Here is a 22,541-nt window from a genome sequence, read left to right as displayed (position 1 = left end):
CACTATTTTACAGTGTCTGTTACATACATGTACTTACTATAGAAATAACAGTAAATTATGCATAATTGCATGTACTTACTATAGGATTTGGTTGAGTTAGTTGCATGTAGTTACTTCATATTACACAGTATTTAAATATATAATTACACTGTAACAATGACGCCTTAAAATAGTGTAACCAAATTTTTAATTAAAACCGGAGGAATTTGTCTAAAACTGTCCGGATCTGATTCACAATGATAATCAAAACACAGATGGAGATCGAGTCCATCAACTCCCAAAGCTTCAGTCCTACAGCTCGTCCTCGTCCTTTAGTCATCTGACTAAAAAAGCACAAAAACCCACTAACATTTCATGTAGCACCCCTCATTCTGCCATTTCGCCACTGACATCTTCCTTTCTTTCCCTTTTTCTTCTCTTCTTATACATGTTTCCTTTCTTTGCTTGTCCGTCTGCTATACTGTCTATGCAATAATTTAAAAAAAAAAAGATCTATACATATAAACCTATTTTCACCCTCAATTTATGTGTAACATCTGTGTAAAAGTGTGTGTTTGTGTGTATCTGCCCATTTTAGCTTAACATGACCTTTCTACCTAAAATTGCCTCTCTTTTTTTTTACAAAACTTTTTTTATTTGAAAGAGCATGTCAAAAACATTGTTCATAAACGCAAGCTTACTTATAATTTCATTAGTACCCTTATTAGTGATGAATGAAATGTACTGTCAGGCTCACTTACCTTACAACTTCTCTAACTAGCTTCATGTAACACTGCCCTGCATGCCTTAAAAAACTCAGTCCAATTAAAACTATTGTTACAAGTTAACAAGTGTTGAAGCAACAATGCAAGATCAGTTATTGTGATTGGCTGTAAACAAATAAAGAGATATGGCGCTACAACCTTATTTGGCCCATTTGACCTGATAGGCCATTTTAGTTGATTTCACCCAAAAAATGGAACAACAATAAATGTTGTACAATATTAATGTTACAGCTATATCCCTGATCTTCCCTGTAGTGTATTTCATACATTAATTAATAAATAAATATCACAGATTTGATATTGATTGTGCAGGATGTTTTATACAGATAACACTTAATTCAGTGGTTCTCAACCAAGGGACTGGGGCCCAACAGGGGTCCTCTGCAAACTCCCAAAGGGGACATAATATGATTTAAAATGGACAAAACAATCATTAAAATAAGCCAAAGCCACACAAAATTTCAGCTGAGCAACTTTTTTTTCCCTTTGAAGAACCTGGGTAAATGAGGTGTGAGCTAATGATTTCTAAACCTGGAAAAGTCATGCATTTTTCTAGTTATCCCAAGCCCTAAAATACTTTATCAGGACACAATTTTGATTTAAATGCTGTTGAATGTAACGCTCGTGTTCGCTTGCATGTGTTCTGCATTCTTTCAGAAGACGCGTTATAGCGCCCCCTACCGTACACCAGTGAAAACACTTTGCCCAAAAATTCAAAATGGCAGGGAAAGAGTTAAAAGTCCTCATTCAATAATAGTGTAAAGAATGTAAAGAGGATGCATATGAATAAACAGCCAAAAAGCATTGTTTTTTTAGAATATTTTTTTAAAAAGCCACAGAGTATTTCTAGAGACAGCGAGAAGATCTTTGTACAGAAATAAGCAACAACATAATTCTGCATATGCAACACAGTAAAACCTGCCGCTCAAATATTATTCCAGAGGCAAAAGAACAAATAAGACCAGCTGCCTATGCTAAACTATGACACTACATTACACAAATAGAGCTTTATATTCAAAACACAGGATATGTAAAAGTTTTTTTTCTTGAAATTGTTGAAAAAGTGCAATAAAGGTTTGACTGTCTACAACTTGATCGGTTAACCCAAATAGGTTGTATTGTTTTTAACCAAGCTTTTTAACATGTTCCTATAGTTTACCCAGAATTCCTTACAGTCCGAACGACATTCAAGAAAATGTTTGAGGAGACATAAAACAAAATTATGATTGCTGTTACATATTTTCTTTGGGTAAAAGTACAAAATAAAACCATATCCAGCAGGGTAGGAACAGTTGGGGGGTTTTTTTGCCTCGCAGGTTGAGATTTTTATACAAGTTCTTCATATGAAACGATTACAAGAAATATAATGGGAAATAAAAGATGAGCACTGGGAGTTCTGCATAAAAGTCTGGTTGCATCAAGTGCCAAGAATGTGGCCGGTAAAATCTCACAGTGAATGTCATTCATTCATTGAGTTTGTGTAAGCTCCAATGCAGCAAGAGGAAATCAACCATATAAAGCACTTTCAAATCTACCAAATTCATTCATTTATCAGAACCTGAAGTTTTTGAGTTTCAGCACCAAGTCCAGGATGTGTGATGGAGGTCTACGTTGGATTCAGCATTACAGAATATCGTGTGATAAACATTTCCCAGTCTGCCATTCCACACAAATTTAATATAAGGCATATCTGAAGGGAACTCCCATTTAAAAAACAGGCAAAATGTTGCAGGGGAAGTGACATTGCAGACTGCAAAAAAATAAAAAATAAAATAAAAAGCAGCGTGTCTCTGACTTAACGGACACTGTCACGAGAGGTCAAAAAAACTTTACTGTGGTGACAACATGAGTCCGTATTAAACATATATACAAACTGATAAGTGTATATGCATATAAAACAATACAAAACATGTTTAAGAAAATAATAAGACATGGCACATTATATGACATACAAAAGAGAGAGAGAGAGAGACATCAATCAAAATGCTTAATACAAAATGCCTTGCAGAAATAAAAAGGACGTTGTCCAACGTTCACCTCACTGGAACGAGGGCAATATATATATATATAGATACAAAAACATACAAAAAAAAAGACACAAATGAAACACTGTAAAGTGTGCCTTACAAGCACCAACACGTACACCAGCATATTGTAGCTTTCCTTTTTTCGTAGGATAATAAAATGGTGTCTTTTTAAAACGGTCTCCGCTAAAATAAAAGGAAACATTTACGTAGGATGGCGAGAGAAAAATCGCAATCATCTCGTTGACGTAACCGCCACGTCCTTTCTCAGAACGTCCACTGTCCTCGTTTGATGGGGGTTTCTCCTTCCTGAGAGAAAGCAAGGTATCCCAAAACGTCATTGTTTTTTTTTTCCTATCTCACTCTCCGTCGTTAAGCGAATGATTGAGAACTCCTCCGGGCTGAACGTCCTCCCCGTGGCGCCGGGGAAGGTCTAGTGTTATTGTGAGGATTGTGCTCAGGCTGTCGTGATGGCGTTTAGGTCCTTCATTAAGCCCTCCAGATGGGCCATTTCCTCCGTCAACTCGTCCGTCTCGTAACTCTGAAGGAGAGGAAGAGGGTTAATGCGGGGGGTGGGGTGGGGGGGGGGTGAGCTGGGGTTTGAGGGAATTGGGTTTTATAGGGGAAGGTCAATGGTACTGCAGAAGAAAAGCAGGAGATCAAAGAGCACAGTTGCATGCGTGGAGATGGATGAAGGGGTACGGTAGTATGGGGCATTATATCATTCAGCATTCATTTATACAAGCAACATTTCCAAAATTAATTGCAATGCGCAGATAATAAATACAGCCGTTAAAAGGGGAAAGCAGGTAAAGGTTTGAGAGAAAAGAAAAAAACATGTTAAAATGTTATCATTATATTGTACATTTAAAAATATATTCAATATGTATCGAAACTCCTAGGCCATAAGATTTGATGCATAATGATGAAATGTATACTTTGAACGCAATGCAAAATGTAGCGAGTAAGTCATTTCTATTATGCAATACATTGGCATGTCCCTATCATAATAATTTGGATAAAACACTTCTTCTTTTTTTGGAGCAGATGGCTAACTTTAACTCTTTATTTCTAATCTTTTAGACAAATTGTATTGCCAATGTATAAATGATCAAACTGTATTTATTATAGTTTAATCTCCCAGGCTTTACCAGAAATAATTATATCACAAGCTTATTCCAAATTCCAAAATAATAGAAATTACTCAAGTGTACATGGTTTTGTTGAAAAAATAAAATAATAATAATATATCATATATCACCAGTGATATTCCTGGTGTTTTCTAACCAGAGCATTATAGAAGCAGAAGTGTACATGGTTGTATTGTTAAAAAAAAAAAAAAAAAATCACATACATGGAAGTTTGTACAGCAAGTGATATTCCTCTGTAGTACAGAGCATTATAGAAGCAGAAGTACTCACACTCCCTGCATCTTCATGAAGTCTGATGCCTTCTGAACCATCCGGTGCACTTGGAACTATGACAGGCATAGGAGTTCTCGTCCTTCCCAATGTACCGATAGAGGCTGTTTTAACTGAGTGAGGCCCTGAAACAATCCCACAAGTCAGTGTCTGTCTTTCTCCTTTATTACCTTGAAACTTTACATTATTCATAATAAAGATGCACAAGTTGCATTTATTTTTAGAGCATTCGGAGTGTGACAACTATTGGAACTGTACAAGGTACTGGTAAAAATTAGTTTTCTATTTAAAGACAGAGCTTTTCCATCAGTATTGGGAATTTGCCCTTCTATTCAGCAACACTAAACTGTGGCGTCCCACAAGGTTCTATTCTGGGTCCTATTATATTCACACTGTATACGGTTAGGCTCATTATGAGTGTGACAACTATTGGTACTGGTAACTGTACAAGGTACTGGTATAAATTAGTTTTCTATTTAAAGACAGAGCTTTTCCATCAGTATTGGGAATTTGCCCTTCTATTCAGCAACACTAAACTGTGGCGTCCCACAAGGTTCTATTCTGGGTCCTATTATATTCACACTGTATACGGTTAGGCTCATTTGGAGTGTGACAACTATTGGTACTTGCAACTGTACAAGGTACTGGCATAAATTAGTTTTCTATTTAAAGACAGAGCTTTTCCACCAGTATTGGGAATTTTCCTTCCTATTCAGCAACTCTAAACTGTGGCGTCCCACAAGGTTCTATTCTGGGTCCTATTATATTCTAACTTTAAACGTTTAGGCTCAATATTCCACAAACATTACTTATGCTACACATGCTTTCATTTTATAGCTTGGAATAGGATAAATCTTGGTTAGTAACATATATAAGTATATATATATTTTTAGCTTAATGATGATAAGATTTTATATCTATATCCTTTAACTCTGCCAATAAGATTACTAATAGATTAGCTTTCATTTCAATGAATGTGCCTGACTATGTTAAACATCTTTTATATGTTAAATGCCATTATTTTAGACACTGCAGATTGGATCACCCAAGATAGATGTACATATCTAAAGGATAGTTACCTGTCTGAGACAGCAATGGAGTGCTAGGCAATGCTGCCGAGTCATACATGGGGTGAGCTGGGACGGCCGGCACTGCAAAACTCTTGAGTGGGTGTGTGGGACGAACGTGTGCTGTGGGCGTGGCGAAAGCTGGGTCCTCCTCAGTGACTGAGCTGTGGTAGCTAATGTCTGTCTCTGAAAGGTCAGTGGTACAAGAGGGCTGTCCAGACGGAGGGAGCAGGTCGGCACTAGGGGTGTTCCTTACAGACTCTGTAATTACAACAGCACCTGGGTCAGCACATGTGAGGTTTTGCATGTGAGCAACCTTAAAGACTGACATCATTAAGAAAGCCTGCTTAAAGTCAACATGAATCCGCAACAAATTTAACGCATTAGTGAAACAAGAAATTAAAAGGGGCTAAATTATTTAATAAGTATGGTATACGACACCATAAAGAAGTCTGCCATTTGACCAGAAGATCAGAGTTTTTACATTTTGATTAAATGAATTGTACTCAACAAGATCAATAACATTTAGAAAACAGTTCAGAATCTTAATTCCATGTAGACTTCAAGAAAGTAAACAGGGTAACTTTTAATTTCATGTTGCCTTCAAATTGGTCAACCATCTAGAACAACCAGTGAATGACCCACTTAAACCAGCTAAAACACATGTAATACCAGCTACCACTTTAAGTTGGTTTCAGCTGGAGGGAATATGATAAGTTATACAAATGTTATAAAGCTTTTACCCATCTAAAGCAAGTGCTGAAGAAGGAGGTATGTTCACATATAGAGATAAAGAAGGAAGTGAAGAGATATGGAAAGTTTCACTACAATACTTCGGTCACCAACCAAGTATACCTCCATTTTGAGAGGAAAGAAGAACATATTCCAGCTTCATATGGAGAGACTCAACGTGGACTTATGGCCTTAAAGGAACACTCCAATTTTTTGGGGAAATAGGCTCATTTTCCAACTCCCCTAGAGTTAAACAGTTGAGTTTTACCGTTTTCGAATCCATTAAGCCGATCTCCGGGTCTGGCGGTAGCACTTTTAGCATAGCTTAGCATAGATCATTGATTCAGATGCTAAGCTATGCTAAAAGTGCTACCGCCAGACCCAGAGATCAGCTGAATGGATTCGAAAACGGTAAAACTCAACTGGTTAACTCTAGGGGAGTTGGAAAATGAGCCTACCGGTATTTCCCCAAAAAAGTGGAGTGTTCCTTTCACAAAGGCCCACTAATGCACTCTCACCTGTGGACTCTGCCCTGTCTAGATGAGAGATGGGGGTGGCGATGGACCGTGTGCTGCTCTGGTGGTGGAGATAGCTGCGTGTCGGCGAGGCCAGGCTGCCCAAGTGATAATGATGGTGATGGTTATCGAGGGAATGGATGGGGTGAGCACTAATCACAGCTGCGAACGGACACACATAATAAAGCGCCATGGTTTAGACCTCGCACACAAGGCTATGAGATTATGGCGAGCATGGTGCATCTATAACATCTGCTCATGCAAACAAAGAACTACAGAGACTGAAAGACATGCTATGTTGCTAGGTTAAAGAATTATTGTAAGACTAGAAACATACTCTAGTCTAGACAAATGCAGACGCAAATGCTTGGTTAACTCATTCTCGTTCCGTGGTGCTCGGAAACCTCTGTACTCAAAGTTACCTGTTTTTATTCAGGTAGTTAACTATAAACATGTAGAAAGTTAAAATAACTTTAATTTGGTGAGCAATAAACTGTTGCTTGGCCATCATAGCAGTTGATGCATTTTGAAATGCAACAACAGCTAAAGACACTTGCATCCATGTACTTGAGTAGAGTATGTTTTTTTGGCCTACAACTACAATAATGAACTCAGGGAACCTTGTTTGAGGACTATGTGTTATTCTAAAGAGCATAAACTGTTTAATATCCTAACTGAAAGAAAAGGGGTCCGGTCCCTGGTTCAGGATAATACACTTACGCTGAGGGGGTTGTGCATCAAAGGGCATCATCATTTTAGGTCTCATTCCCCGACGGCCTGCCAGTGTAGACATGCTGTCCTCTGATTCATGGCCTGCAAATCAGACAGCGACCAGCTAATCAGATTGAGACAGGCTCCCAATACAAGAGCCCTGTGAAGACTACCAGCTGACTTCCTAGAGTAAGTTGGCAAGATCATGTGGTGTTTCCACTAATGCAGTGAGACTCTATTGTTTGTCCATTAGAGGGCAGTGTAAACACACACATCAGAGAGCTGTAGGAGTAGGCAGCAGCAGATGGATATCACCATTCATGCCACGAAAACAAAAGAAAAAAGGCTGCACGTTTTTTTTTCCATTTAAGCAAAGAACATGCCAATCTCAAGCAATAATGACAAATAGAAGACATGACATTGAAGCATCCATCAGAAGCAGCAGCTGGAATGATGTCATGGATGATGCAGCAGGTGAAGGTGGTTTAAAGACCCCATGAAATTGTTAGACGTTTCTTTACTGTGTTGATGTATTTCCAAATGAAACCGGAAGTTGGGTCTTTTTTTAAATAGCCAATATCCTTAAGTTTACACCACAGCGTCGCAAAACAATGGTTTGCGACCTGGTGTTGGTGCGGTGGGTCCATTTTTCCAGAAGAGCAATACAATAAGTACATCAAAAATGTATAGAAGTTTGGGAGTTTTCTAGTATAGACCTTATGTAGCTCCCGCCCCTTTTCAGCATTGCACTCATAGTGTTCAGTCTTCCGGTTTGTATTTCCACAGCATGAAGGTAAGATCTTACATATTTATGAATGAACCGCTCGGATCCACTTTACCAGCTAAGTAACTCTTCGATAGCAAAGCCATAGAAATATACAGTGCTACCGCAAAAACGTGGAAACATGGCTGCTAGCTTATTACTCCGCCATATAAGGTCTACATAGACGGCCTTAACAGACAAAAAGCTTTTTGATTTCATGGGGTCTTTAAATCACAGTTCTTACCACGGTACGAGTTACGTCTCTGGAGCATAGGATCCATGGAGCCGTCATTCGGTGTGATGTCTTGGGAGGATCGGGGGATTGGCGTGTCGGTCATTACTGGATTGGTTTCGGGCGATTTGTCAATAGGTTTTAGCTCCAAACGTTCATGATGGATCCAGAGGTCTGGTGGCTTCAGATCTTTGGAGTTGCCCTTATACTTGTGGGATCCATTGGCGGACTTGCAGGCTGCACGTTTCCTGGAGATCATATCAAAGAGTTTGAGGGAAGGTTGTGGCAAACACATTTACCCTTACGCCAGGACTGAGGATTAGGACTGCTCATCATCTGAGATCTGAACTTGAACTTTGTGAGGAACTTACTTCTTCTGCTGTGTTGTGGTACGGCGTGTACACAGGAAGGCGCCAACCACCACCACAATGATGGTAAACGCTCCCACGGACACAATGATGACAATAACCAGGATGTGGTTATCACCAGTGCCAGACATGTCTGGTTTCCCTGAAACATGGAATATCTGTGGTTACAACGTTATAAGAAAAAGAAAATGTATCAAGGCAAACTGTTGCTGTCAAATTTTTGCCTGAAAGTTTATAAAGCCTTGAATGTTTATGACAGAATAGCCTGACAGACAGAAACTGAGAGGGAGTTGGTTGAGTATTGCTATGTGGTTGCTAAGGTGTTGGTAAGCTATTAAGTGTTTACAAAGGGTGGTACAATGTAGTTGATAAGGCATTGCTAGGTGGTTGCAAGGCACTGCTAAGTGGTTGCTAGAGTTGTTGTTAGGGACTAGTGTAACATTGCTAGTTGATTGGTGGGGCACTGCGAAGCTAGGTGTTTTCTAGGCTATCAATATACTATTGATGAGCATTGCTAGGTGGTTGCATGGCATTGCTATGGTGCTACTAAGGTGTTGCTAGGTTGTTGTGGGTGGTTGCTAAAGACTAAGGGATGGCATCGCTAAACTGTTGCAAGGTGTTTGGGAGGGTGTTAATATGATGTTGATAGGGCATTGCTTGGTAGTAGCTAGGTTGTTAAGGTGTTGCTAGGTTGTTGGACTACTGTGTGATTGCTATGGAATTACAAAGCTGCTATGCTATGTTAAATTGCTATGTGTTTTTTCGGTTGATAGGGACTATTGGGTGGTAGTTATGGCATTATTGAGTGATTGATAGGACACTGTTAAGCTAGGTGTTTACTGGATTAATAATATACTGTTGATGAGCTTTGTTAGGTGGTTGCATGGCATTGCTAGGGTGTTACTAAGTGCTATTGAGGTGTTGCTAGGTTGTTGGGGGGTACCGAGTGGTCGCTAGAGTGTTAGCATGTTGTATGCAAGTATGTTGTTAATAAGGCATTGCTAGGTGGTAGCTAGGTTGTTATTAAGGAGTTGCTAGGTTGTTGGGCGCAACTGAGTGGTTGCTAATCTGTTAGTATGTTGTTGGCAGGCAATTGTAAGATGCTGCTATGGTGTTGCTATGTGGTGGTTGCTACCTTGCTATGTAGGTGTTGCTAGGTTATTGATTTGGTTGCTATGGCCTACCGGGAGGTTTCTATGGCATTTGCTTGATGATTGCTGGGGCAATGCTAAGCTGGAAATATGTGTTTTCTGAGCATTGGTAGGTGGTTACAAGGCGCAGCTAGAGTGTTAATATGTTGGTGTTAGATGATTACAAGATGGCGCTAGGGTGTTGCTAGGTCATTGTTAAGGTGTTGCTAGGTTGTTTTGGGTGGTTGCTAGGGACTGAATGGAGTTTGCTATGGCATTGCTAAGCTGTTGTAAGGTGTTTATATGTTGTTGATAAGGTGGTTGAAAGGCACTCCTACGATGTTGTTAGGGTGTTTAGTAAATAAAGGGTTGCTCGGTTGGTATTAAGGTGTTGCTAAGTTGTTGTGGGTGGTTGCTAGGGACTACTAGGCAGGTGTTATGGCATTGTTAAGTGGTTGCTAGGTGTTTGGTCGGATGTTAATATGATATTGCTAGGTAGTTGCAAGGGCGTTGTTAAGGGACTAGTGGGTGGTTGTTATAGTATTACTAGGTGATACTAGGTATAGTACAAAGCCGTGTTCTTGATTGTTGCAATGCTACATCATTGTTAAGTCATTGCTAGGTTACTTCCAGTGTGTCTTTTTGGAAACATAAAAAAAACAGAAATTACCACCCGATCCAAAGCCTTGATCTGATGATGAGGGTCTTCCTGGTTTCACTGGTCCTGAAGCTACAAGAGTTCAAATAAGAATAATTGACAAGTGGCACAGGAATCTACAACTCTCGCATAAAGTTTAAAGTCGTGTTCAATCCATTGGTAAAATAACATGCAGCTTAAACAGATAAACCACCAGCTGTACTTCTGAGAAGAGCATGACGCTCATCTTTTGAGAAAAACTTGCTTTGGGGAAAGACTGTTAGTAGTATGAAGGTGTAGCCACGTGCATCCTACTGATAAACTCTTAGTAAACGGCAGTCAGGCAGGCAAATAAGATGCTTTCCAACTATACACCGACTGGATCTTTCTGTGACTGCTGATGAATTTCAGTGGGCAGGGAAAACATGCTGCTCACTTCTATTTGAGGACATTAGTGGAATAAGAGAAGAGAGAGCAATTACCTTGGTCATTAGCCATTTTGTCAGAGGGTTCGGCTAGCATGGCAAAGCAGGAGAAGAGACAAGTTAGAGGGAGAGAGGCGTGCAGTCAGAGCTAAGCATGAAAGATCAGTGAGGTCAGGGTACGCAAAGGGTTAAGCTTGAGATTAGGTAAAAAATAGCGTACAAAATTAAAAATGAACTCTTTCCCCGCCATTGACGGAAATTTTCGGCTTTCCATGTTTTCATTTTTATATGGTAGGGGGCGCTATTACGCATCTTCTGAAAGAGTACTGAATCTCCTTATCAAAATACATGCAAAGAAGAAGAAGAAACAAGCAATAGCATATGTAAGCAGATGCATATGTAAAATAACGCGATCTTCAACACTAAACGGCATATAAATCAAAACTGCCTAATGTTACTGAATGAAATGTCGACCCAGGACGAGCTACAGGACTGTGAAGCTTTGGGGGTGTTGAAGGACTCGATCTAATCTGTGTTTTGATCATCGTTCTGAATCCGATACGGATGTAGTCTTTGACAAACACACGATTTTCTCAGCTTTTTGCTCAAAATGTTGCTTTTTTATGAAAATGACACAAATGTTGATAGAAAGAAATGCATGAAGCTAGAATAAAACCGTTTTTTGTTTAAAAAAGGTTTTCAAAAACGCTGTCGGGGAAAGAGTTAGCAACCCAACCCTGCTGAAAAGAACAGCATTAATTTCCATGTTGATACACTCTTGGGTTAGGCTAGTTTATTGTGTTTTGCTAGTTGGTCTCTTCTGGTGGTTAAGCCACATAATATGAAGCCCGGCGGTTACACCAGAATCCCATTGTATCTTGGGATTCATATCCCTACATATGCTGGTCTTTTCATCAGGCAGCAGTGATTGTTCTCATTCATCAGATGAAAACTGTCTCTGTGAATCAGCTGGTTTACCTTTAGGAGTGCGAAACTGGACAGCTTCAGACATGGGACCCATTCCCTTGGAGTTACGCGCCTGGATCTTGAAGTAGTAGGTGGTATCGAGGGTCAGCTCCTGAATTTGATGGGTCAGCCTGTTTCCCACTACTGGTTCAATGACCCAATCATGAACCTCTGCATTCACATCAGTGCTGTAATAAATGATGTAACCTGGGAAGGCAGAGAAAGCGATACAGAGGCATGTTGTAGATGATTATAAGTGGTGGTCAGTCACAAAACACCTTTTTTTTATTCACTCTTCCATTCACGGGATACAAATGCAGACGAGAAATGCAGGCTCACACACATTTCAATGTGTTCTTAAGTTTAAAGGTACACTGTGTAGGAATTTCTCCCATCTAGCGGTGAAATTGTATTTTGCATTCAAACGAATAGTGCTCTCTAGCGCCTCGCTTTTTCAAACGCGTTTTGCAACTATGGTAGACGTTATGTACCTAGAAGCTATGACACAATAGCACTTCATCGAGTTTAACTGTACATGTTCTACTGTTATGCTGCCTATATAATGAATTACACAACCAAGCAATGAAAAAAGCTTGTAAATTAGACCGTAACATTGACTTACCTGTCGAGACGAAAGCAGTCCCTTTCAAAGTCTTTCTCCTTCATTTGCTCTTCCCGATATTTACCCTCGTTTTTTTAATTCGCCGGTCACGTTTCCTTTTAATTTCTAGTTTTAGTTTTTTTTGGCGACGAGGATTCCTTCTCCTGTGGTATGATCCTGCATTATGAAGTACCGTGCAGTGCAGCCTTTCAAATTTGCCAGGACAGTGACAAGCGCCTCTCACTGATCTCCTTGTCCGTATCAGTCACGTGACGCTGGCTCTGAACGAAAACGTGTTGTGGAAACGGGTTGAGGTAGGCTAGTGCTTTTTGTCCCTCTCTGCTATTATAGTTTTTCAAGATGGAGGAACGACATGGAAACCTCCGTGGACTTAACCGTCCCATGTAAATAAAGATACGAAATTCTTCGCTTACGAGGATAAGTCGGATCATTGGCAGAGGTAATTTTACACCAATGAGGACGTATTTATGAATAAAGACATTGATTTTAGCTAATAAATTACTTAAAAAACTACACAGTGTACCTTTAAAGTTGGTGAATTTTGTATCATGTGAAGACGTGTGCCAATAAAAGACTGATACGTCACACAGTGACCTCTTTGCTGAAGCAAACTTTAAATCTGCAGGATTGCAGTAAAGTTGAGTAAACTGCATATTTTTATATTTTGGATGTATATGTTGAATAATGGTTTCAAAAGAGACACCGCAGTCAAAAGAGACACTTTTGCGTGTTCAAAGTCTAGTGTGACTGTGGTTTAAGGCTAAATAAACTGTCACTGTCTATAACCGGTGCTAAATTTTTAATAACATTGTCACCTGTGATCTTGCCATTGGCTTCTGAAGGCGGCTGCCAGTTGACAATGATGGTTCGTGGTCGTCCCTCTTTGCTCACTACGGTCACATCTTTAGGTGCAGAACTTGGGACTGGGGAGAAAGACAAAAATGATTCAAGACTAAAAATAGAGAAATTCCCTCACACTTGATGTTTATTTCAAAGTTCATTTGAACTTTATGAACTTCATTTGCTCATTAAGTGCGTTTACATGCACAACAAAACTGCCAAAAATCAGCTTATAGTTATTACTTTTTACTTGATGGGTTATTAAACTAAATCTTCTCTTGAAAATGTCATGCACGTTATTTAAAACGATATAAAGTTAAAATGAACGCAAAGAGTTCATTTCTAAAGCGCAAGGTATACTTCGTGTTTCTCAACGGTCTGCACACTGACCGCGTGACATAATTTTCACCATTAGAAGCGCAAAAATTAAAAATCTGTCATTAATTACTCACCCTCATGGCGTTCCAAACCCGTAAGACTCTGTTCATCTTCTGATCACAGATGAAGATCTTTTTGATGAAATCTGAGAGCTTCCATTGACAGTTTACGCAACTACCACTTTGACTCTTCAAAAAGTTCATAAAGAGATTATGCTATTTAGTCAAAATTTTCTGAAGACACACGATCCCTTTATTTGATGAACAAATTTACGAGAGGTTAATTCTCGTGTTACGCATCACGTTTGAGCTTCAGCAAGAACCAATGAGGTTTGTTCTCGTAAGTCAAACAAGTGAGGTTAAGCTAAACAAGTGAGGTAAAAGACTTAATTAAATATGTTATCATATAAAGCCATCATGTATCTTCAGAGAATTTGGACTCAACTAAAATTCATTTGGATTAGTTTTACGATCTCTTTATGAACTTTTTGAAGCGTCAAACTGGTAGTTGCGCAAACTGTCAATGGAGGGACAGAAAGCTCTCAGATTAAATCAAAAAGATTTTCATTTGTGATCAGAAGATGAACGAAAGTCTTAGAGGTTTGCGACGACATGAGGGAGAGTAATTAATGACAGAATTTAAATTTTTGTGTGAACTAACCCAGACACTCATAGACACTCTTACAAATTGATTAGTATTCAGTCACATGACCATGCAACACAATTGCCACGTTAATGCCGCAAACTACCCAATGTAGAGTACTTACTTGTTTCAAAAGTTGTCCCATGTGCAGTCATGCTCCAGGTGCTGGTCCTCCGGGCCTTCGTCACCATGACCGAGAACTCGTACAAAGTGTTGGGCTTAAGACCCACCACCGTGTGAGTAAGTGTGGTGGTATTAGCCACCTAAAATTAATAAATCAATGTCAGGGGTGTAACAACCACAAATGATCCACCTTCTCCTACAGGTTGATGCTGTGAGCAGCCTGGATTCTGGTAACCATACCTTAAACTTTGTGTTTGCAGGTATGTTGGTCTTCCAGCGCACCGTGTAATAGCGCGCATCTGTGATCTTCTGGTTCTTGGGCAGAGAGTTGTCCGCCCATGTGACTTTGATGTTGTCGTGGCTCAGAACGGACGCCTGAACGCCCACAGGAGGCAGCATGGGTAAAGGTTCTGGTACTGGAGTGTATGGAGCATGGAAAAGTTCGTACAAATCAACATCAGGGTCTATGGGGTCTGCAAGCAAATTACACAATGTCCAATGGAAAAAATAAAAAGGTGAAAGGCGGAAAAAGTGAGCACGATTACGTGTGCAAGGGGAAGGGGTTTTAGGACGGGAGACACGTAACGAAGCGGGAGAACGGGTTAATGGGTTAAAATGGGAGTGAGGAGGGGAGGAATGTGGAGGTGGGATTGGGAAAGGGAGAAAGAGAGAAAATATTGTATTAGAACAGGATATCAAGAGACCATCCAGAGCTACAGAGAACTACATCTACAATGAGTCAAGGAACTACATCAGCTCGGTTCACTAGCATCTACATTACAAATACAGAAGGAAAACGATCAATCTTTAAAAAAAAAAAAAGGCTGTGAGGGATAGACTTAGTGTTTGGATAAAGGTCCTAGTACACATGTAACTTTCACAACCGTTTAATGGAGGTTTTGTCTACTAATATTTTTCATTTTTCACCCTCATGTCAATCTAAACCTGTATGATTCTTCAGATAAATCTATTGTTTAGATTTGAAAGACTGGTTTATAAAGCACACGTTTGTATCGTAACAAAATTTATTACACCTTATATTTCTTGTAAGGTTGGAAAATCTATTGAATTATCAGGATTAAAGGTAACACATATTAGTATGCAGATAACAAAAAGTTAAGATCTGTTGCTCTAATGAATTATACTGCAATTTGACCAAATGTGTCCCGAGAGGAAGCAGAATAAAGGCTTTTATTTATTTTTTCTTTCCTGTCTATTCATTTTAATTCGAGGAGTGGAAACGATGACCTTGTCTAGGTCAAGGCACCGGAGATGCAAATTTTTCTCCACAGCTTTATATCAAGCTAAATCTTTCAAATAATTTCAATGTACGCTCCTACTCGGGTTTGCTGATATGATACTGTCAAATACAAATATATATAGGGAATGAATCTGGAAGTCTGATCCTTTTATAGATTTAAAGCTGTTTGCCTGCCTTAAATCATGTTTTCCTAAACCGCCCTCCAAGAATAACATTTCACAGTGGGAAAATATGCTCACTTATATGTGTAAAAATGAAAACACATTCTTTCTGGCTCGTTTTCAAATGGAAAAGTGGGGAAAAAACAGGTTATTTTCCATAATGCTCTTTCACACAGCACTAGAAGTAAGTGAGGTTTGATCTTTGCTTGTTCCCTGGAACTCACTGTCCAACTAGCATGCAATGCCTAACATAACACTACACACATGACCCTGGACCACAAAACCAGTCATATGGGTCAATTCTATGAAATCTGAACCATCTGAAAGCTGAATAAATAAGCTTTCCATTGATGTGTGGTTTGTTAGGATATGACAATATTTGGTCGAGATATGACTATTGAAAATCTGGAATCTGATGGTGCAAAAAAATCAAAACATTGAGAAAATCTCCTTTAAAGTTGTGCATTTATGTTCACGATTGTGCTGCATTCACTCACAAAAATACATGTTTTATATATTTACGATAGGAAATGTATAAAATATATTCATGGAACATGATCTTAACTTAATATCCTAATGATTTTTGGCATAAAAGAAAAATCGATAATTTTGACCCATACAATGTATTGTTGGCTATTGCCACAGATATACCCGTGTGACTCCAGACTGGGTTTGTGATTCAAATTGCACTCTTCGAACACACATACTGTTTTACATCCAGTAATAGTATATTAAAATCTCTTTTTCTATGCTAAACATGTCTTTATATCCTGGAAGAGGGACAATTGTCACCTTTACTTCTTACTAAACATTCCTACATTCTCTCTAATGGTGGAAGTGATGCTTGTATGAAGGAATGGGTACGCGAGATCTCCAAAGCCCTGCAGCAGATTCCCTCGAGTTCAGTTAAAGGTAAACCAGGAGAAGTGAGAAATGCCATGGACCACATTGCATGCTGGGAGGTAATAAGAATGTACCATTGAGCAAAACGCCAGGTGAGAAATCATCCGGTGTTCAGAAAGTGTCCAGCTTTAGTTTCTCTCTCTTTTATTACTTGTGCAGCGTGAATCAAGTTATCTAATTATTATTAGCCATATTAATAATCTATATCAAAACAAAAATTCGGCTACATTATGCAGCCCTACAAACAAGCACGGCAAACATGGAATTTTTGTTTTTAAAATCACAATATCAGACGCTATAAAAAAAAATAAAAAAAAATATTTATCTAAAAAAAATGCAGCCCTGCTACGTTGTTTATAATTCAGTAGACAAAACATGTTGTGTTCAAAATTTGAAGTTGATATAAGTTTCTATGAGATTTTGTTTAGGCGCTATACCAAAAATGGCCACCGGGTGACACACATTTCATTGAATTTTATAACAAAAAAAAAAAGTGTTCTCCTGTAACAAATTAATAAATTTCTGTCAAAATATCAGTTATATCACAAAACAGAGTCTCAGACCTTTCTGACGATGTTTTGTCAAGATTACAAAAAAATGTGATTATAAAATAGTTAATAAATGTAGTAATATGAAACATGACCCCGCCCACTAGGGGGAGGAGCCTGCTAAACGGTTTTGAAGTAGCGTTTCCGCTTGGGGGATGTTGACAGTTAAGGGGTTAAATCTAATTTTGCACAAAAAAATTTCTCGTTGCTTAAGAAAAGCTGTACTTGCAGGATGAGCAAAACATTTAGCACTTCAGTTAATAAAAAATGTAAATTTCACCATGAACAATGTTTTAAAATGCTAATTATAATCTTTGACCAATGAGCCATGTCGACACGCTCTTCAATGGTGGAGTGACTCATTTCCTGTGATGTTGAGATGTTCCTGTATGTCGGTGTTTAACCAAAGCTCTGCATCTCCATCATGCTCAGCGCTATTAAGCAGCTCTTCAGTTGTGAAGCGCAGATGGCTTTATCTACATCTCATCATCATCAATTCCTCTGGTTGCTAGGAAGAAAAGCATTGGAGGCCACCGGGGTCTGCTGGAGAACGCTTACGACATGAGAGAGCAACACTCAAACACTATGCATAACCGTAGCATCAATATGCAATATATGATTACCCAGAAACTTAAAGGATTAAGTTTAAAAAAAAATGTTTGCTGATAATTTACTCACCCCGATGTCCTCCAAGATGTCCATGTCTTTCTTTCTTCAGTCGAAAAGAAATTTAGGTTATTGAGGAAAACATTCCAGGATTTTTCTCCATTTAATGGACTTCAATGGCAACCCTCTATCCCAATGTTCAAAGAAGGTTCAAATGTCCGTCTCAATGCAGATTCAAAGTCTCGGCACGATCCCAGTCGAGAAATAAGAGTCTTATCTAGCGAAACGATCGGCCATTTTCTAAAAATAAATAAAAATGTATATACTTTTTAACCACAATTGTTTGTCTTGTGCTGGTCTGCGACGCGCCACGCATTACATCATCACGTTGGAAAGGTCACGAAAAAAATTTAAATATAATTTTTTAAAATTAAAACAAAGATGTCGGACGATTTTGAAGTTGGAGGAGAAAATGAGATGGACTTTTTCGCCGTTCCCTACTTTTTTTAACCGGAGTACACAGACAAATAACGAGAACGTGACCTTTCCAACGTGATTACGTAATGACCAGCACAAGACGAACAATTGTGGTTAAAAAGTATTTTATTTTTATTTTATTTTTTTAATGACCAATCGTTTCGCTGGATAAGACCCTTATTTCTTGACTGGGATTTGAACCTTCTTTGAACATTGGGATAGATGGTTGCCATTAAAGTCCACTCTGTGTAGAAAAATCCTGGAATGTTTTCCTCAAAAACTGAACTCGACTGAAGAAAGAAAGACATGGACACCTTGGATGACATCGGGGTGAGTAAGTTATCAGCAACATTTTTTGCTGATACCTATTATTGGCCGATACATCAGTGCATCTCTATTTTAAACTTATTGGAAAATATTATTTCTGTCACTGCTGCGAACCGACCACCGCACACAATATGAAGAATATCAAAAACTTTAGGAGTCAGCAGTCCTAAACCTGCTAAAGGTACACAATAAACACACTCGGCAAAATAAAGATTAATTAGCGTTATTGATAAAATCCCAGAAAATACTGAGACATAATTTTTTTCTCACACCCCTATTGACAATTAATCGATTCATCATTAGCATTCCTATTATTAGGAATACAGCAATGTTTGACGAGGATGTATCTGATGTACACTGCAGGACGAGTGTATTGAAGCTGTGTGTGTGTGTGTGTGCGTGCGTGCGTGTGTGTGTGTGTGTGTTATACCTGACTGGGGTCGTGTGATGGCGCTCTCGTACACAGGGATTCCCTCCCCCACGTTGTTGAAGGCCTTCAGTGTGATGACGTAGTGTGAGCTGGGATCTGGCAGGAGAAACACAATCATTTAACTAATCAAACGGGGCTTCAGCCATATTCATCATCCTAGCAGGGGTGCAGATTTAAACACCATTATTGATCCTCGCTCGTGTAATTAGACGAATTACGAAAACTGAAATTATGCCGTTTCTTCTGATGATTATTTTTTCCTCTTTTCTTTAAATGTAATTACAATGGGGTGGAGAGAGGGGTAAATCTCCATTTTCCCAGTTCTGCTTCCTTTCATTCACTTTTATAGATAACAGATCTGCTTAATGAGTGCTAATGTACTTCACGTGTTTGTCTGATGAAGGAATGAATCATAAATTGAACATGTTACCAATTCAGTTACCAAAAAGTGCAGTGGTATTATTGCGGGTTTAAGGATATATAACGTTAACAGAACATGAACTAAGAATGAACAATACTTCTACAGCATTTATTAATCTTAATTAACGTTAATTTCAGCATTTACTAATACATTATTAAAAACTAAAGTTGTATTTGTTAACATTAGTTCATGCACTGACATCATAAACTAATGTGCAACTGTTTTTATTAACTAACATTAACAAAGATGAATAAACACTGTAACAAATGTATTGATCATTGTTAGTTCATGTTAGTTAATACATTAACTAATGAAACCTTACTGTAAAGTGTTACCGATATAGCAATATAGGAAAAAGCATGTTTGCAGCAAAATAATATGTTTTTGTTTGTTTGTTTTAGGAAATGCATCATGGTAATAACATGGTATTCTTTGAAGTATCAAGTGCCATCTTTAATGCATATGAAAATAATTGTATATCATAGTAGTAGCGGTGTAACTAAACCCTCATGTCACGATTCGATACATATCACAATACTGAACTCACGATACGATATTATTGCGAAACTCAAAGACATATGATAAAAGGTTGACAAAAATGATTAAAATTGTTAAATTTGGTTTTACATTGTGTGTGTAAATGAATAGGCTTGGACTTGGTGCTGGAAACCCAAAGCACTGACATTTTTTAGACTAATATCTCTCTGTACTCTGTCACTGACTAGATGCATTTAAATATAAGACACTTTTTACTGGTAACATCAGACATTTAGCATTATCAGGACCCAACAATATTCCCCCATTGTATTATTATACATTATATTCAACATTTATATATAGTTTAATGTAGTACTGACACTAAAACTCTGAAAACTTGAATTGTTTCATGCACAGTCATTTTAATTTTAGGTGAACTATCCACGATACATATTGTTGCATTTTTGTATTGCGATATATTGTGACACCCCTACATAGTAGACATCAAAACAGCACAGTATTGAAAATCATTACCATGGTACGGTCATCGTATATGTGTATCATCATTTACAGTGAGACATTTACATTCACGTGCACCAGAATACTACAGGTCAGGTAATCTGTGATTTATGTAGTTACATCTAAACTATTTTTTTGTTTGGTTGATTTATTTAATATGATGACAAGTTCAACCTGACATCATTATGATACACCGACTGAAATGTTCACACAGTTTATTATGGTCCTAAATGGAAAATAAATAAATAAAATAAATTGTGTCAAAAAATAAAATGAAAACTTTTTTATTTAATACAAGTTTTAATATAAACTTTAACTATTTATTTAATTATTTATTTGTGACCTTTTTATACCTATCTTCACTCTGAATGTTTATATACTGTATATTTATATTTTCTAAAAAGTACAAAAAATTTCTGTAATTGAATAAAAATATTTATTAATAAACAAAATCTATTTTTAATCTGAAAAAAATGCTGTTTACCATATTTAGCATTTAGTTGAAATTGTATTGAATTTTTATTAGGGCTGTAAACGATTAATCGCGATTAATCGAATTCAAAATAAAAGTTTGTGTTTACATAATATATGTGTGTGTATTGTGTATAATTAATTTGTATACTGTATTTAAATACACACACATGCATGTACATGCAATGTGTTATTTATATATAAAATAGTTATATTTACGTATAATATAAATCATATAAAAATATATATGCATTATATAAATGCAAATATTTCTCAAATATATACATGCATGTGTGTGTATTTATATATACAAAATAATTATACACAATACACACACATATATTATGTAAACACAAACTTTTATTTTGGATTCGATTAATCGCGATTAATCGTTTACAGCCCTAATTTTTATATAATTTTTTTATTGTTTAAGGTTTATTGTCTGTGTTTATTACTCTGTTTATAATGTTTATCACTGCAAAACAAATCTACCTACAGGAACCAGAACATTTTGGGTGCAAACAACATCATTATTATCATGAGGGGTCTTACTCAAGTTCTCAATGGTGTAGTATCTCTGTTTGTAGTCCACTTTAATGGCCTGTGCGTGAGGGCTGCCGATGCCATAGCCGATAGTGTAACCCCTCACCACGATGTCCTGGTTCTCCGGGGGCGTCCAGCTCACGACGATGCTGTTTACAAGAGGCCGCACATGCAAGGAGCTGGGCACGTCTGGCACACTTGTCTCTGTAACCAGACAACGAGAACAAATTACACTTTGTCATCTATAATCCAGCTCCAGTTTTCACAGGATTCTGCCAGTTTGTACCGTCCAGATCGCTCTCGAACGTCTCAGCCGTGGTCCAGTCTGTGGCGGGACCCGTGCCGTTCACCGAAATGGCCGCCACTCGCAACATGTATTCAGTGCCTCGCTGCAGACCTGGAAAATATGGCGGAAAACTCAATACTACAAGCTTAGTGAAATAAAAGACAACATTTTAGTTGTTATTTAGTTTAATATTCAACGATATTATTGATCTGCTTGCATTGACACCATTATATGAGAACTGAACTGAGCTGGACGATGACTTCACGGTTTTCTCCAGAGCGGCTATGTAGTACAGGTGAAGCTCGAAAAATGTAAATATCGTGCAAAAGTTCATTTATTTCAGTAATTCACCTTAAAAGATGAAACTAATATATTATATAGACTCATTACATGCAACGTGAGATATTTCAAGCCTTTATTTGTTATAATTTTGATGATTATGGCTTACAGCTTATGAAAACCTTTTCACAATATTATGATTTTGGGGTTTTCATAAGCTGTAAGCCATAATCATCAAAATTATAACAAATAAAGGCTTGAAATATCTCACTTTGCATGTAATGAGTCTATACAATATATTAGTTTCACCTTTTAAGTTGAATTACTGAAATAAAGTAACTAAATTAATATCTTTTTTACAACAAAAATGAAACATCACTGAGCTTACTTAAGCTGGACTGGGACGCTATTTTCTTCTGGAAACGAACTTTGTTGCATTATTTTCCTGTTATCTCTGTAAAGCTGCTTTGAA

At 37.9% G+C, this 22,541-nt stretch overlaps 1 protein-coding gene across 12 annotated transcripts in view; it reads right to left on the bottom strand.

Moving 5' to 3' along the window:
• Window positions 1–1,567: 1,567 nt before the first annotated feature.
• The window catches only part of neo1a (neogenin 1a), a 180,151-nt gene continuing 159,177 nt past the window's right edge, over window positions 1,568–22,541 (bottom strand). For 2 of the 12 annotated variants that reach the window (XM_079598733.1, XM_079598739.1), the window contains exons 14-29: window positions 21,791–21,901; window positions 21,514–21,708; window positions 19,074–19,169; window positions 14,601–14,833; window positions 14,362–14,500; window positions 13,193–13,300; window positions 11,768–11,962; window positions 10,847–10,879; window positions 10,398–10,457; window positions 8,601–8,739; window positions 8,242–8,477; window positions 7,244–7,336; window positions 6,527–6,685; window positions 5,289–5,537; window positions 4,210–4,334; window positions 1,578–3,329 (exon numbers count right to left, since the gene is read on the bottom strand). In XM_079598733.1, the coding sequence (XP_079454859.1) occupies window positions 3,246–3,329; window positions 4,210–4,334; window positions 5,289–5,537; window positions 6,527–6,685; window positions 7,244–7,336; window positions 8,242–8,477; window positions 8,601–8,739; window positions 10,398–10,457; window positions 10,847–10,879; window positions 11,768–11,962; window positions 13,193–13,300; window positions 14,362–14,500; window positions 14,601–14,833; window positions 19,074–19,169; window positions 21,514–21,708; window positions 21,791–21,901 (2,255 nt within the window). In that variant the 3' untranslated portion in view covers window positions 1,578–3,245. Of the gene's footprint in view, window positions 3,427–4,209; window positions 4,335–5,288; window positions 5,538–6,526; window positions 6,686–7,243; window positions 7,337–8,241; window positions 8,478–8,600; window positions 8,740–10,397; window positions 10,458–10,846; window positions 10,880–11,767; window positions 11,963–13,192; window positions 13,301–14,361; window positions 14,501–14,600; window positions 14,834–19,073; window positions 19,170–21,513; window positions 21,709–21,790; window positions 21,902–22,541 lie in introns of all 12 variants that reach the window. The other 10 variants (XM_079598738.1, XM_079598744.1, XM_079598741.1 and 7 more) reach the window with 8 other exon arrangements.

The sequence above is a fragment of the Phoxinus phoxinus genome, assembly GCF_949152265.1.
Source record: "Phoxinus phoxinus genome assembly, chromosome: 2".
Lineage (NCBI taxonomy): Eukaryota > Metazoa > Chordata > Actinopteri > Cypriniformes > Leuciscidae > Phoxinus > Phoxinus phoxinus.
Note: the sequence above shows the minus strand (reverse complement) of the source record. Positions and strands in the feature narration are given on the sequence as shown.